Genomic DNA, 15,346 nt, shown 5'->3' with positions numbered 1-15,346 from the left:
TACCAAATCCTTTAGAAAACTGAATGAAATCCCTGACACCAAACATTAGTGAAACAGACGAATTAAAGTGAAACACCACTGGGACACATCTATACTCAACATAATTTTACCTTCCATTACCTGTGCAGGCAGACAGCGCTATGGGAACATAATTTTACCTTCCATTAAGGCAACACATGGGAACCAAAACACACACACACACACAGGTCTTACCCAGAACCCATTTCATGATGAGGAGCTCGGTCCAGGAGAACTGCGTGGTCTTGACGCGAAACACCTGCCGTGGATGATCCGTTATTGTCTCGTTCGGGAGGTTCTTCACACCTTCGAACCGGTCCGACGCGTTCAGAACCAGCAGACCCAGGAAGATGGTGAATGACACGGCGTGAGCTACAAACTTCATGAAGGGACTCCGTAATATCTGACCCAACTGGAAGATGAGATATTATGTGAGAGCGTAAAACAAATCTAACATACCATAAGTAGATGTTTGACGCCCTTAATGTAAATTAGATTAAAAAAGATTAGTTCACTTCCAGAATAAAAATAATTTAGCCATCCGTATGTCAACCAAAAATGGTAATGACTTTCTTTCTTCAGTCGAAAAGAAATTAAGGTTTTTGAGGAAAACAATCCAGGATTTTTATTCACTGTGGGCTTCAATAGGAGCCAATGGGTTGAAGGTCCAAGTTTCAAAAACACTCTACACAAACCCAGCCAAGGAATACAGGTCTTATCTTGTTAAATGAAAAAAAAAAACTAATTTATACACTTTTTAGCATCAAATGCTCATCTTTACTAACTCACGTTGGAAAGTCACGCGAGATTAGCTCTTCATCTGTGTATTGCAGTTCAAAAAGGTAGAGTAGGGCAAAAAACTCCATCTTATTTTTCCCCCAACTCCAAAAGTGTGCAACATTTGTTGTTTTAGCTTTTTCTGCAAAGGGCATTTACTTGGGTCCGCCTTTGTGATGACCATGTGTGGTTGAGCTAGTACAAGGCAAGCGTTTGTGGTTTCAACCTTTAGACATTTTATTTTATTTTCATCTTTTCAGTGTATAAGATTCTTATTCATAATCATATAGAGCCCTCAGCATTACCCTCCATCCTCCCCACCACCACCAGGTCGGCTCGGTCCAGTGTTGCCAGACATATAGCAATTATCATGCTTGCATGATAATTTTAACCTCTATGTGATGTATGATCAATAATGATAGAAATCTTATAGAATTTTATTACAATTCAAATGATGGTGGTTTTCGCAGGGCTCATCACTATACTCATAAATCGGCTCATTACAGACACTCTAAATGCACTCGTGCATATCTCAGAATGTGTTAAGAATGCAAGAGGGTGCCTTGCTTTAAAGGCTTAGTTCACGCAAAAATGAAAATTAGCCAGTGTTTTACTCACCCTCGAAGCATCCTTGGTACGTGACATTCTTCATTCAGATGAATGCAGTGTTTAATTAAAAATGATTCTGGCACTTCCAAAAGTTTACATGGGGACAAAGTGCTGTGTACAGTTCGGAAGACGTGAAATAAAGCACACGTATCCATACTAAAATGTGCCTCACACCGCTTTGGAGGGGAATAAAGGCCTCCTGCACCGAATCCATGTGCTTTTGTAAGGTAAATATCCATATTCAAACATAGTAAATGGACCTCTGGGAAATATAGGAGCAAAGGAACATTTTCTTACTTCACCAAAGGAAAACCACTCTCCTCTTGGCTTATTTTGCAACCTTCCAACAATTTCTTTTCCAAAACTTCATGCCTCTAAATTCATGAATAGCGTTTTGTTTTGTTCCTCATTGGCCACTAGTCACAAAACTCAATACGTCTTACGTCTTTATTTCTTACAATTTTTCACTACACAAGCCTTTATTCACCCCCCAGGCATGTTTTATTTCAGATTTGTATACTTTATTTAAAAGTCCCACGGCGTACACCTTTTTGGAGTATTTTAGGTGTAGATGTCGTTAAGAACATATATTTGTGGTATAAGTAACAAAAATCATCTCATTATGTTTTTACAGCTCCTTTCTCTAGAACTCTGTCAAAAACAGGTCAATTTTGGCCTGTCTGGTTTCTATTCATGAGCCTCTCTTCTGAGTTTCGTCTGTTAAATTCTCTGGGCTGGCAAAGCAGAGAAAGGGGAGGTAACCTTTCCCCCGTATGACCACATAAAGGAAAGATTCCAGATTCCATATTAATGCTAAAAAAACACATGAAGTGACAGTTTCACCTTTAAAGTCTAAAAAACTGTGTACAGCAAACGCCTGTTTATCTCCATGAAAAATCTTGGAGGGGTATGAACACTTTTTAATACAACTCCGATTGAATTTATCTGAAGGAAGAAAGTCACATGCACCTTTGAAGGTGAGTAGAAGACGAGGTTAATTTTCATTTTTGGGTGAGCTAACCCTTTAAAGCCAACAAGCACTGCGTTGTAGTCCATGACGGCAAGAAGACGGCAAGAATACATTTTCATCCTAATATGATCATTTTGAACTTCAGGTACGATACTTGGATATTTCCAATCTGGCAACACTGGCTTTGTGTGTCCATGAGGGGCAGGCCACGCCCCCGCCTTCATCCTTAGGCAGGCTCCGCCCCTGCATCTCCAGGATTTGGACAAGGCATGGGGCCTACGCCAAATAACGTTTATACAACTATACATGAATGCCTGCAGCTCAACAGCATCTGTCATACTCAACGGAATAAATACCATGTAAACGTTTATCTTCTCACTGAGCCTTTCTGATATAAGTGAACTAACCCTTCAAAAGACGATAACTATCTATGCCACCTAAATAAAACAACCAAAACAGTGGTGAAAAGGAAAGTCATTCAGGTTTAGCGTAACATGCGTGTGAATTATTCCTTTAAAGTGTGACTCATCAAAATTCATGAAGGCGATGTGAATGTGATGTGAATTTCATAAAGCTGATGTTCTGATTATTAGCTAGATTATTACTCAAGCACATGAGTCTGTATGGAATAATCCTACTGTGATACATTGATTCTTTTAATATTCGGTCATATAAACGCATTCATCCACGGCAGCAGAGAAGTTTCTTTCAGATTAATTGGCTCTTACTGCAGGTTTATGAAACTGTTTTCCTCCGAAAGATCATCACAGACTTTGCCCAAAATCAATCATTTGTATTCAGTCAGTGTTTTTTTTCCAGCACAGACGAAGCGAAGGTTTTGATTGCTCTCAAGTTCAAGTGTCTCACACAATGCCTTCATCATCATCATCAGTCTCCATTCATCTGTCTTCTAGTCTTTCATCACCTTTCTCTCTCAGTTTAAACATTTTAATGAGACATAATCACTCTTCTCTTACTGAACTCATATACCCTAATACACTCTCATAAGTAAATTCATTTTAACATTCCATATAGGCAATATCTTCACGTGACTTAATTAGTTATGAAAAAGTATATACTCATATTTCATGCAGGGCAAGAACTCCGCAAATACATTTATACCCTAAAATTCAAGATACTGGTGCAAAATATGCCCCTGTATGGATTTTTTTTTTGGTCAAATTTATTACATATGATAAGCGATGGACTTTTCACTCCAGCAGCAAGAGGAATTTTACACAAATGCTGTTTTTTTACATGCAATGTTATACAACAATTCTAAAAATAAGAATTTAATTATATATTTACTGCATACGACTGTAACATTTTAAACACAATATAGTGTTTATTTGCACAGTTTTGTAAATTAAAATATTACCAATAATGCCACCGTAGCACTGTTGTGCATCTTTTGTGGTTCATTAATTCCTGAATGAATCAGCCTTTTGAACAATGAATAATTCATAGACGTTTACTGCCACCTACTGGCAGTTTTTGTCATTTCTTTTATTTCTTAAAAATGAATAAATAAAAGGGTAGTAAGAATAAATTCTGCCATAATTTACTCACCATCATGTTGTTTCAAACCTGAATGGCTTACTTTGTTTCGCGCAAAATAAAAGAGAGCATTTCAAGATTTTTTTATGTTGAATCAAACAAAAGAGGCTATTTGTTTATAAAGCTACTTGTGGTAATGTGTACTTGATACTTTCTCATTTAACTCAATAATTGTTATGAGCTAGATGATGAAGTACACAGGCAATGAATGTGAAGATAAATGCAGGCAGTTTAATATCAAAACAAGAACAAACGAAGAACCAAAACCTGATTAAACAAGAAGCAGAATAACATTCAACCAATGACATTTTGTCTATTTACACAGAAGCACAAAGAACCAATGAGTTACTATGGAAACTAACAAGGAGTGTGGGTGTGGTCCAATGAGTGTCTATGGCAACTAATGAGGGTTGCTATGGAAACAAACAAAGCACAGGGCAAACAGGGGTAAAACCCACACACACACACACACACACACACAGGTTAACATATTAAACAAAATATAGAAACATAAATATTTATTTATATAGAAATAATTATATATCATAAGGATATCATTTTAGGATCCTGAAAACACACTTTGATGCATTTTTAGAATTCATGATAATTAAACGATAGTTAAGTAAATCGTCTCACACAAATACACACTTCCCTGAGAACCTCAAATGCCCTCCTCTGTCTCTCTGTGTCGCACGTCTCTAAAAACTGACAGTACTTCCTGTCTGACGAGCTCTGATTAGATTTCAATCCCAAACCCTTGACAAAAGCCACCTGGTGTGTGTGTGTGTGTGTACGTGTAGTGTCTCATATCTCTCCGTGAGACGGTGTGTATTGAAGTGGTCATCAAACACAGAGTCGGTGTGTAACTCCTCATCCTCAGCATGGAAATGAAGCGTGAGTGTTTATCTATCCGTGTGCTTGTAGGAGAGCCGGCCTGTGATAGAGTTTGGAGAGAAGTGAGTGTGTGTGTGTCTGAATGTTTATTCATGTGTGATTATGGAAGAGGTGAAGCTTTTACGCTATTATATGAATTTTAAGGGGCCTTACCAGGAAAATTGGATTTTCTTGCTAGTTTTTTTTTCTCCCTTTTTTTTTCTCGCACTTACTGAAACAGCACTGAAAAACTGCTCATCTGGATACATATTGGAAATATAAATGTTTTAATAATATAATAAAGTGTTTGTTTACATATATGTGTGTGTGTGTGCTGTGTAAATGTGTGTGTGTATATATATATATATATATATATATATATATATAAATACACAAAAGTACAATATATATTTTGAAGGTATTTACATTTGGGTCAAAGACGAATAAGGGCTTAACCATAAAAACAAAAAGTGTAATACTGCTTTAAATTGTTTTAAAGTTTAAATTGTTCATTATTTCAACCAAAAACGTATTTGAAACCATAAAGGTAGATGCTTTACTTACATTTAATGTGCTTCCTATGGCCATATATGTATTTATATTATTTATTATATTATATAATATTATATTTATATTCTTATATTTTGTCATATATAACCATCTCTAATATATAAACATATTTTCCTTAAATACACATGCATTTGTTTGCATTTATATTTACATAAATTAAATAATTATACACAGTCTGCTTATATAATAAAGTTACATTTTTAGCACCTCTGCCAAACAAAGCTTTACATATTAATCAAAATATGTTCAAATGTTATACTAACGGAACGTGAAAGTTTTATATAATATAATATGACAAATATAGTCAGAGAGAAGGAAAAGCATCATGAAGAAGTGAAGAACTTGCGCTAACGTAATAGTAGTGTGTTTAAAGATAGTGTGTGATAGTGTCTTATCATCTGAAGAGCGAGTGAAGCAGAGATGTGTGTGTTTGTCACCTTGCTGCAGGGCACGATCCAGTAGGCGATGGCGAGGAAAGGCAAGCCGACAGTGACGCCCAGAACCGTCAAACACTTCACCCCGATGGACTGCTGCCTCAAACCCGACAGATTCTCATACCAGATCGTCAGCAGCTGCTGCTGGCAGTTCGGATGAGCCACAAACTGACACACACAGAGAAAAGAGAGCCTCGATAAATCATGTTACAGCAGACAAACGCAGAACACGCTGCTTCGTTTAGACACGCAAAAACTGACAATGTGCTAAACAGACACTGGAGTAGATTCCCACAGAAACGCTGCTATAATGCTATAATATTGATTTACTATAAAATGAGTATAAATAAATAAAGCTATAAATGTATTTTATTCTATTATTTAAATATTTCAATCCACTACTACTACAGAATATGAATAGAAAGTGAAGAAAACGCAGCAAAACGGAGAGGCTAAAAAAAAGAGCACATGTTCTATAGAAACGATAAAACATATATTCTGTGCGCACGCAAGCAGATGAGCTCAGAATATGAGCTGAACTGCACGATAAGCGTTTTAAATGAATTTAGATGATCATTTAGATATTATTACATTAGGAGTTAAAAAGGAGAGTTTTAAAACTGTAACAGTTGCTTGTGGAAATAGTAACAAAGCAACATAAATATTAAATAAAAAATTAATACATAAGATAATAAGATAATCAAATATTTAAAATATTAATAATATAAATATGTAATCAAATTACAGCTACTATTACTACTTCTAATAATAATATGAAAATATATTTGTTCGTTTTAAATAAATTTAAAGTAATTATTAAAATGTATTTGATAATGTATATATATAATATAATATAATATAATATAATATAATATAATATAATATAATATAATTATTTTCTTTCAAACCATGTTCGTCTGACTACTGTAGCAGACATTCTGTCCTTTTTTTCCTGCAGTTTTTCCTGTTGTTTGGTGTTGTATCTCTATTAGACAGCCGTGAGCGAGAAAGGATCGTGACATTGATTTAAGGTGAGTCTCCGGCTGATAGTGTGATGCAGAGCTCAGCCTGACCCACCTAAAGGCTAGTGTGTGTGTGTGTTTAGACTTTAATAATATAAATTAAACAATCTATTTTATAAGGTACAAGCCATATAACATCCTCAACCTTAATTTGCCAGCAGCTCTCACACACACACACAGACTGAAGCTTGTCTGTCTTCAGTGATCCATTAAATTCTGACACTGAGAGAATGAAGGTAGTTACTGCAGACTGTGTGTGTGTGTGTGTGTGTGTGTGTGTGTGTGACACTGTGACATAAGCAACTCTGAGGTCACCTGAATCTTGTACCTGGTTGCCGTAGTAACTGCCCCAGCATCCCCTCTGATTGCTTTTAATGAGAATTGTCACACACCCATCTGAATAAACGAGATACTTAGTGTCCATCTACAAAAAGGCCAATTTGTATTTATATGCATAATTTATAACTTAATCTGCATAATTTTTAAAAGCTGAACTTGATTTGCATCATTTTTAAAAGTTAAATGCGTATTGGTTTCACGTGCATAATTACTTTTTAAAAGATAAAGAGTTTCTGCTAATTTTTCATTCAGGAAATTTTCCAGGCATCAAATCACCGTGTGTATGAATTTGGAAGCTGAAAAAAATTATTTTCTTATTATTTTTGTCTTATTTATCATTGTGTTATTTTAGTATTATTGTGCAATGTTATTTTTATATAATTAAGATAGTATTGGAATTTATATATATATATATATATATATATATATATATATATATATTTGTATTGTTACTTTTATATTTTCAGTATTGTTTTTAATTTTATAGGAATTTTGTTTTGCGTTTATAACTATATCAATTTAGTTTTTATTCTTTATTATTTCATTTTTATTTAAAATTATTGAAATGAGAATCTATGCTTTAGAAACAAAAAATAAAAATATATATATATATATATATATATATATATATATATATATATATATATATATATATATTTATTTTTTTTTTTTTTTTTATTTATTATGTATATTTATATTTTATCTTTTCAGTCTTGTTTATTACAATAGCTTTTTTTATATTTCTACTATAAAACAAGCCAAAAATACTAAGAAATGTATTTTTTGTGGTGAACATCTGTAAACCCACAAGTTTCAATGCTTCATCAACAATACACAAAATGCACACAAATGTAATTGTAAAGTCAACATTAACAAACATAATGTATTACAATGAATAAAATCAAACGGTGTAATTGAAACGCCCCAAAGCTCAAAGATGAAAATGAGTAATTATGACATTATGTCGTTGGAGTACTCTCATCTCATAAAATCTGCAATGACTGCAATGTTCCTCGAAGGCTGAATTTAACGTCTTACTGTGATGCTTTGACAATGATTACGTTTCAATCAAACTGTCCTGTAATGAGAGCTGATCTCAGAAGGTTTGTATTAAGCTGAGGGCAACAAGGACTAATTAACCTCACGTCATCTTCTTAACAAGGTCGTGATCCTTTAAACCCACACCAACGATTGATAACATGATCAGATCACGATCTTCACATCATTCACTGACTACAACAGTCACCGCATAGAAGAAAAGCAGATCTATCTATCCGTCTATCTATCTAGCAACAGTCTAGAAACTGGTCAAACCAGCCTAGCAAGCACACAGGGTACCTTAGCAACCACATACCAACATCCTAGCAACCACCCAAAGTATCCTAGCAACCGCATAGCTACACCCTAGCACTCACCCCAGATAGCATAGCAACCGTCGTAGCAACCACTCCAAGTACCCTAGCAAACGCATAGCAGCTCCCTAGCAACCATCCACCGTATTGCTTTCTAAATCTAAATTCGAAATCTAAGCTTGGACTTCAAACCATTTCAGGCTGAAAAACATAAAAACTTTTTCAACTTTCTGTGGATATACTGAGTATAGGATACTTGTGCAAGTGTGTGAACATTCTACCTATACCCCATTGCTCAGGAGACTTGATGCAGGTCTGCAGTTATGTTTCAACGAAGTATCAATTTTGCCTCAGATACGAGTATATCTTCTTACAGAGCTCCTATTGAGACCACTTCTGACATCTGGTCGCACACTTCGGTACCGTTTTGCTTCAGAAACTCTTAAAATCTCTCGCGAATCCGAGTCTCGTGTGAGATTATGGGCTCTTTTTCTCAGGAGAAACATCTGAGACACTTATTTGGTGGTGATGCAGATCATCACACGGCTCCCCGGACGCTCCGCTGGCCGTCAGCGACTGAATCTGTGTTTATCTTTCGAAATGAAAGCAGCGCTGAGGCGTGTCGCCACTGGCCCGCTATATATCGCCTTCATTTCCTCTCTCCAGCGACTTTGACATTTAGTCCAATAAGATCAGATGAAGCCAACTACAATTCTCCAGCTCACAGCCCACTGTATTTACCATCCAGAAACACGCAAGCGTGACCTAAAAAGAGCCTGTCTACAAATAACCACTCTATAGGTCGTTTGTGCGAGCACCTTATTACGAAGCATTTTTCAGTTTTAAAGTTATTAATAACAGTGCCATCTGTCCTCATGAGATGAAACATGACTGTCAATCAAAAAGCGTGTTTATTTAAATGCAATGCCTTTTTTACACCAATTTCACAGTAATTCGTACATATTTAACCTTCCTGCTTCCAATGATTGGATGCTTCACCAAGATCACTTCCTCTCATTGGTCCTCAAAAAAAATATCTGAAATTAATTTAGTGAGACTCTTACAGAAATATTAAGAGTATATCGAATAATAAAAGAGTATATCGAATAATTCTGTTATAACGCAATTGACAATCATCTTTATACATCTTTTTATGTATAATTTTTGTGAAATTTGTGTTAAAAATCAATTGTTTTTGCTTATGCATATTCATAGAAATGTAAATACATTGTAAATACAGAAATTGAGTCTTCATATCCTCAAGGACATAGTATAATTTTTTTATACGTTATTTTTAATGCTCTAAACAAAGACATAAAAAAAAAACCTTTTTCTCAGGTCTTAAGAGGTTAATATGTGTATATAAACCTACCTCTTACAGAAATAACGCAAAATCATGGTTTATAATACATTTACATTTTAAGTAAAACGTGCATTCTCCATGATCTCATTATCGCATGATTATGAAACCCAAAACTATGACACAGATAGTACAAAAATTGATTTTAAAATTGATTAGAGGCGCACTTGCAGCATACGCTCTGATGGTCGTACGAAAAACCATCTATCCGACCGTATTGGTTGGAGGACAGGTCGCCTGAAAACGACAGCCTGTGCAAAGATTTCACAAGGAAGCTGATGGATTTCTAGAGCTCCATTGTGTCGGTGTTGGTGGAGCGAGAGGAAGTAGTGGAGCTGTTAGCATGCGGACAGAGAGTTCTCCATCTGAGACACAGTCCACCAATCACCAGTTCAGCTGAGGTGAAGAACAGAAGCACTCAGATACTTGATTAGACTCCAAACCTGAAGACCTCTCCTCACCTCACGTCTCCAAACACACGGATATACGCCGCAGTACTGATATCTTACTACAGTCACGCACGCTACAGCAATCCTCAGTCTAATTTAGTACCTTTAGACAAAGATATTACGTGTTTTGTTAAGTACATGCTTCATACAGGAAGACATGGTGAGAATATGGAGAAAACCTTTTTTTTAGAGAAACAAACTGAGCAAAAAATATGCAATGTGATGCTTATACTGATATTTATATATATAAAAACTATGAAATTGTGGACTTTATATATAAAATTATATAAATATTGGTCATCTCTCTGTTTATCTTATGGCATGTCTTACGATAATATATAAATGCTTAATTTGATGAACAAATAAATGTTCCTCAAAAGCCTGATGATCATATTTGAGACTCTGAGACAATCAAGTAAAGCCAGGTTTTTCAGTCTAGTAGGTGTTCATCAAGTTATTCTCTTTTTCGTTTACTTGATAAAAAAATCATCAAGATTTCAAAGCAAAAGGTGAAGGTGGGCGATTGTACAATTATACTAAAAGAATTTTAACTTGCTAAAAAAAAGTCTATGCTATCAATGAGGCATGTAGTAGATTGTTTGATCACGTTGATCATTAAGACTTCAGAGGGATAAGAGTTTCTCACCTTTTTAACTTCATATTTGATGGCGAGTTTGACGCGGCTCAGACAGGGTCTCTGGTGTTCTGTGGGCGGGTTCTGGTCCACGTCACCGTTCAGAATGGCTTCTACTTCCTCCGTGTCGCGACAGAGATCCAGAACACCCACCACAAAATCCTTACACTGCATAGACAACTTCCTGTAGTCGTTCTGATAGAGAAACACAGAGAGAGAGAGAGAGAGTCAGGCCCCACTTTCCTGTCAATCGAACCATATTCATTCCACTGAAGGAAATTCAGAGATTCAAGAATTTATTAATAGGTTTTCCAAAAAAAAAATGTGCATCTTTCATTTGAAAGAAAAATAAAAACTGAAAGAGTTTTGAACTTTCTGAACAGTTTTCTTTCAAGATAAAAATAATTGTAAATAAAAAAAGCAGGCAGCAGTGGAAATTTTATTCATTGGAAATTATTTTTCCTCTGAAGCAAATGATTATTTAATATTTATATAAATAAATATATATATATATATATTTAATGCTTAAAATAAAATACAAACTTATTTCTACACATCGTGGTTGTTTTTGTTTTACCGCTATTATTATATTCTAATTTAAATACATTTATTCTATATACAGTCATGGCCAAAATTGTTGACACCCCTGAAATTGAAAATGAAGTATTTCTCACAGAAAAGTATTAAATTAATACATGTTTTGCTATACACATGTTTATTCCCTTTGTGTGTATTAGGCTGGACAAAATTATTGGCACCCTTTCAAAATTGTGGATAAATAAGATTGTTTCAAGCATGTGATGCTCTTTTAAGCTCACCTGGGGCAAGTAACAGGTGTGGGCAATATGAAAATCACAGCTGAAAGCGGATAAAAAGGAGAGGAGCTGACATTTAAATGAAATGAAACGCAATGGCAGAAGACCCTGGAGGACCCCGCTGCTGACACAGAGACATAAAAAAGCAAGACTGCAGTTTGCCAAAATGTACTAGAGTAAGCCAAAATCCTTCAGGGAAAACGTTTTGTAGACAGATAAGACCAAGATAGAGCTTTTTGTTAAAGCACATCTGTTCTATTCTATTCTACCGTTTACCAAAAACAGAATGAAGCCTACAAAGAAAAGAACACAGTACCTACAGTCAAATATGGTGGAGGTTCAAAGATGTTTTTGGGGTGCTTCTGACACTGTGTGCAAGGCATCAGAAAAATCTGAGGATCACCAAAGGATTTTGGGTCGCAGTGTAGGGCCCAGTGCCAAAAAGCTGGGTTTGCATCTGAGATCTTGGGTTTTCCAGCAGAACAATGATCCCAAACATACTTCAAAAAGCACCCAGAAATGGATGGCAACAAAGCGCTGGAGAGTTCTGAAGTGGCCAGCAATGGGTCCAGATCTAAATCCCATTGAACACCTGTGGAGAGATCTTAAAATTGCTGGGGAAAAGGCGTCCTTCCGGAGCAGTTTGCAAAGGAAGAGTGCCCCAAAATTCTGAGTGAGAGGTGTAAGATGCTTATTGAAGGTTATAGGAAGCGAATGATTTCAGGGTTTTTTTCCAAAGGGTGCGCAACCAAATATTAAGTTAAGGGTACCAATAATTTTGTTCAGCCCATTTTTAGAGTTTTGTGTGACACTTTGTCAAATTAGCTTTTTTATCTCCCCTTTTTGTTTCGTTCCAATACACACAAATGGAATAAACGTGTGTATCAAGACATGTGTTAATGCAATACTTGATTTTCTGGAAAAATTTCAGGGGTGCCAACAATTTTGACCATGATTGTGAATACAACAAACACAATCAAGACTTGTTAATTTTTTCTCGAGTCAACAGAAAACATTTTAAAATATATGATACGATAAATGTAGTAAAATAAAATACAAACTTTATGTAGATGAAAATAAGAATGTTTGTTACTACATTATACAAAATGATTAACACTTGTATTTTCAATTGCCTTTAATAAATATAAATGAAACACCAAAATATGGTTAAATAAATTATTCATTTTATAACAAGATGAAAATATAGATTTTTGTCCATACATTATATTATTATAACATTTTATGTATTTACATTATGGCCTAAAATGAGTCTATCTACAGAGATTCTTCCAAAAGGGCTTTAGAAGTTACTGGACAGCAAAACTTGCTCCAATTATTTCCCTGACGGACAAGCAGGAACAACACCACCAAGACACACTGAACTTCTCCGACAGCTCACAAACCAGCTTTCACAACGACACAGAGATCCAAAGCGGTCCTGCAAGACTGTCACAACAATAATCGTGTGGAGGTGTCCGTCTGTCCAGAGAACAACTGCAGTTATCAGCCCTTTCAGTCCTCATCAGTGTCCTCCAGCGTTTGAGGTCTGTGGGTGGAAGAGACGGCCGTCAGACTGATCTCTGAGATAACGAGCGGTCTGTCTGTCTCAGGAAACAAATCCCTTCACTCGTGTGTGTTCAAGCACAGACACGGATCGGCCTTCGCTGCAATCAAAGTCTGCCGTTCCACGCTTTGAGCTCAAAGTGGCCCATCGTTGGTGGATCAAGCTGAGATGGATTTGCAATTTATCAAACACGCTGACTGATGATAATACATTTCCATTCAAAAAAAACCTTCATTTAGCGAGGATGCATTCAATTGGCCAAAAGACGTTTATGCTTTATTCACTGGTTACACCTATTAGTTGCTTATTAGCGTGAATATCACTAGCATATTAGCTATTTATTAGTAGTATTTTATTATTATTATTTAATTATTATTATTCTACATCCCTGATCGTACCTATTAATTCTTTAATTAATATTTAAGATTTTATTAAAGGGAAAACGTCATGGAAAAAACAGGTGTTTTATGTTATTAAAAAAAAATGAAGCAGCACAACTGTTTTCATTATTGATAATAAAAATAATAATGTTTCTTGAGCAGCAAATTAGAATGATTTCTGAAGGATCATGTGACACTGAAGACTGAAGTAATGATGCTGAAATGTTTGATTTATATTAAATCTGACAGCATATTTAGATAGAAAACACATATTTTGTATTGTAATAATATTTTACATATTTTATGTATTTTTATTTTAAAACACGATGCCTTGGTGAGCAGAATAATCTTCATAAACATAAAAAAAATTAAATAAAAATTTCACCAACTGTAAAACAACATGAGAACCTATTAAAACCCATTATTTTAAACAAAGCGATTAAGCTCCATCCATTTGCTGTAAGATCTAGCTGACATCATTTTGACTAATTATGTGAATGATAATGCTTCCATGCGACTTTGATTTCACAACATGTGCCGATGTATTACAAAATATAAAAAATAAAGTCTCATGTCTGAGCTGGAATCTAATGTGTATTTTAGAGCATCTGCAACATTGCATTTACAAATCGGCATCCATAACTGAAACTGTTTTATAATGTGAAATATGATTATGTCTGCCTCCGGCATTAAGTGATCTGCAATCCTTACATTAGATTAATATCTCAAATCTTCTACAAAACCATTAAGATTGTTGTTTCAGAATTACTCACATTAGCGGAAACAAAAGCATACGGCAGTCTGATCGCACACACACACACACACACACACACACACACACACTGGTCTTATTCTTGACCAGCAAGCAGTTGTTCTGAGCATTGAACCCTTTCAGGAAATGACATCAGCATCAAATCAGCTGCATTATGATACTACGCATATGAGTGAACATCTCGATTGAACCAAAAATGCAAATCTTTAAATTTACCACACACACACACACACACACACACACACACACACACACACACATACATACCGTAATTTCATTAACTGATATAACCTTAACATACCAACATATTAAAGTACTGAAATCTGTTGAAATACACTGATAACCACCAAAAGCGGGTGGTGATGAGAAAGTCACATGATGAACCAAAGCCCATCACAAGCTGATTTAAATATGAAAATACATGCATGTACGTGTGCTCATTCACACAAGCACTAAACTGACATATGCAGTAAACTTTACTTTTACAACATTAAATGTAACATACAACCCTAATAAACATAAATGATGAAAATGATGAAAAACTAAGAAGAACAGTGATTTTAAAGAACAAACACCAAATTCAAACAAAATGTGAAATGCAATGCAGGGGATTCTGGGATGTCAGTTTATGTTTTATCCCTGTAAATCTTACAGGGGTTTACCGTTAACCATTTAGTAGGTTTTTACGGTAGCATTTTCACCGTCATTTTTTACTGTGTATGTATAAATTATTCATCATATGATTATTTTTGAAAATAAATAAACAGCAAGTATATATATATATATATATATATATATATATATATATATATATATATATATATATATATATATATATATATTATTTTTTA

At 35.0% G+C, this 15,346-nt stretch overlaps 1 protein-coding gene across 1 annotated transcript in view; it reads right to left on the bottom strand.

Annotated features, from left to right (window-relative positions):
• Nucleotides 1-15,346, bottom strand: part of trpc7b (transient receptor potential cation channel, subfamily C, member 7b) — a 52,490-nt gene that overhangs the window by 17,446 nt on the left and 19,698 nt on the right. Inside the window, exons 3-5 of the mRNA XM_043256689.1 lie at nt 10,977-11,159; nt 5,812-5,976; nt 214-430 (exon numbers count right to left, since the gene is read on the bottom strand). Coding sequence (XP_043112624.1) covers nt 214-430; nt 5,812-5,976; nt 10,977-11,159 — 565 coding nt within the window. The remainder of the gene's footprint in view (nt 1-213; nt 431-5,811; nt 5,977-10,976; nt 11,160-15,346) is intronic.

This window comes from Puntigrus tetrazona, chromosome 14 (genome assembly GCF_018831695.1).
Source record: "Puntigrus tetrazona isolate hp1 chromosome 14, ASM1883169v1, whole genome shotgun sequence".
Classification (NCBI taxonomy): Eukaryota; Metazoa; Chordata; class Actinopteri; order Cypriniformes; family Cyprinidae; genus Puntigrus; species Puntigrus tetrazona.
This window is presented reverse-complemented; position numbering and strand designations above follow the sequence as displayed.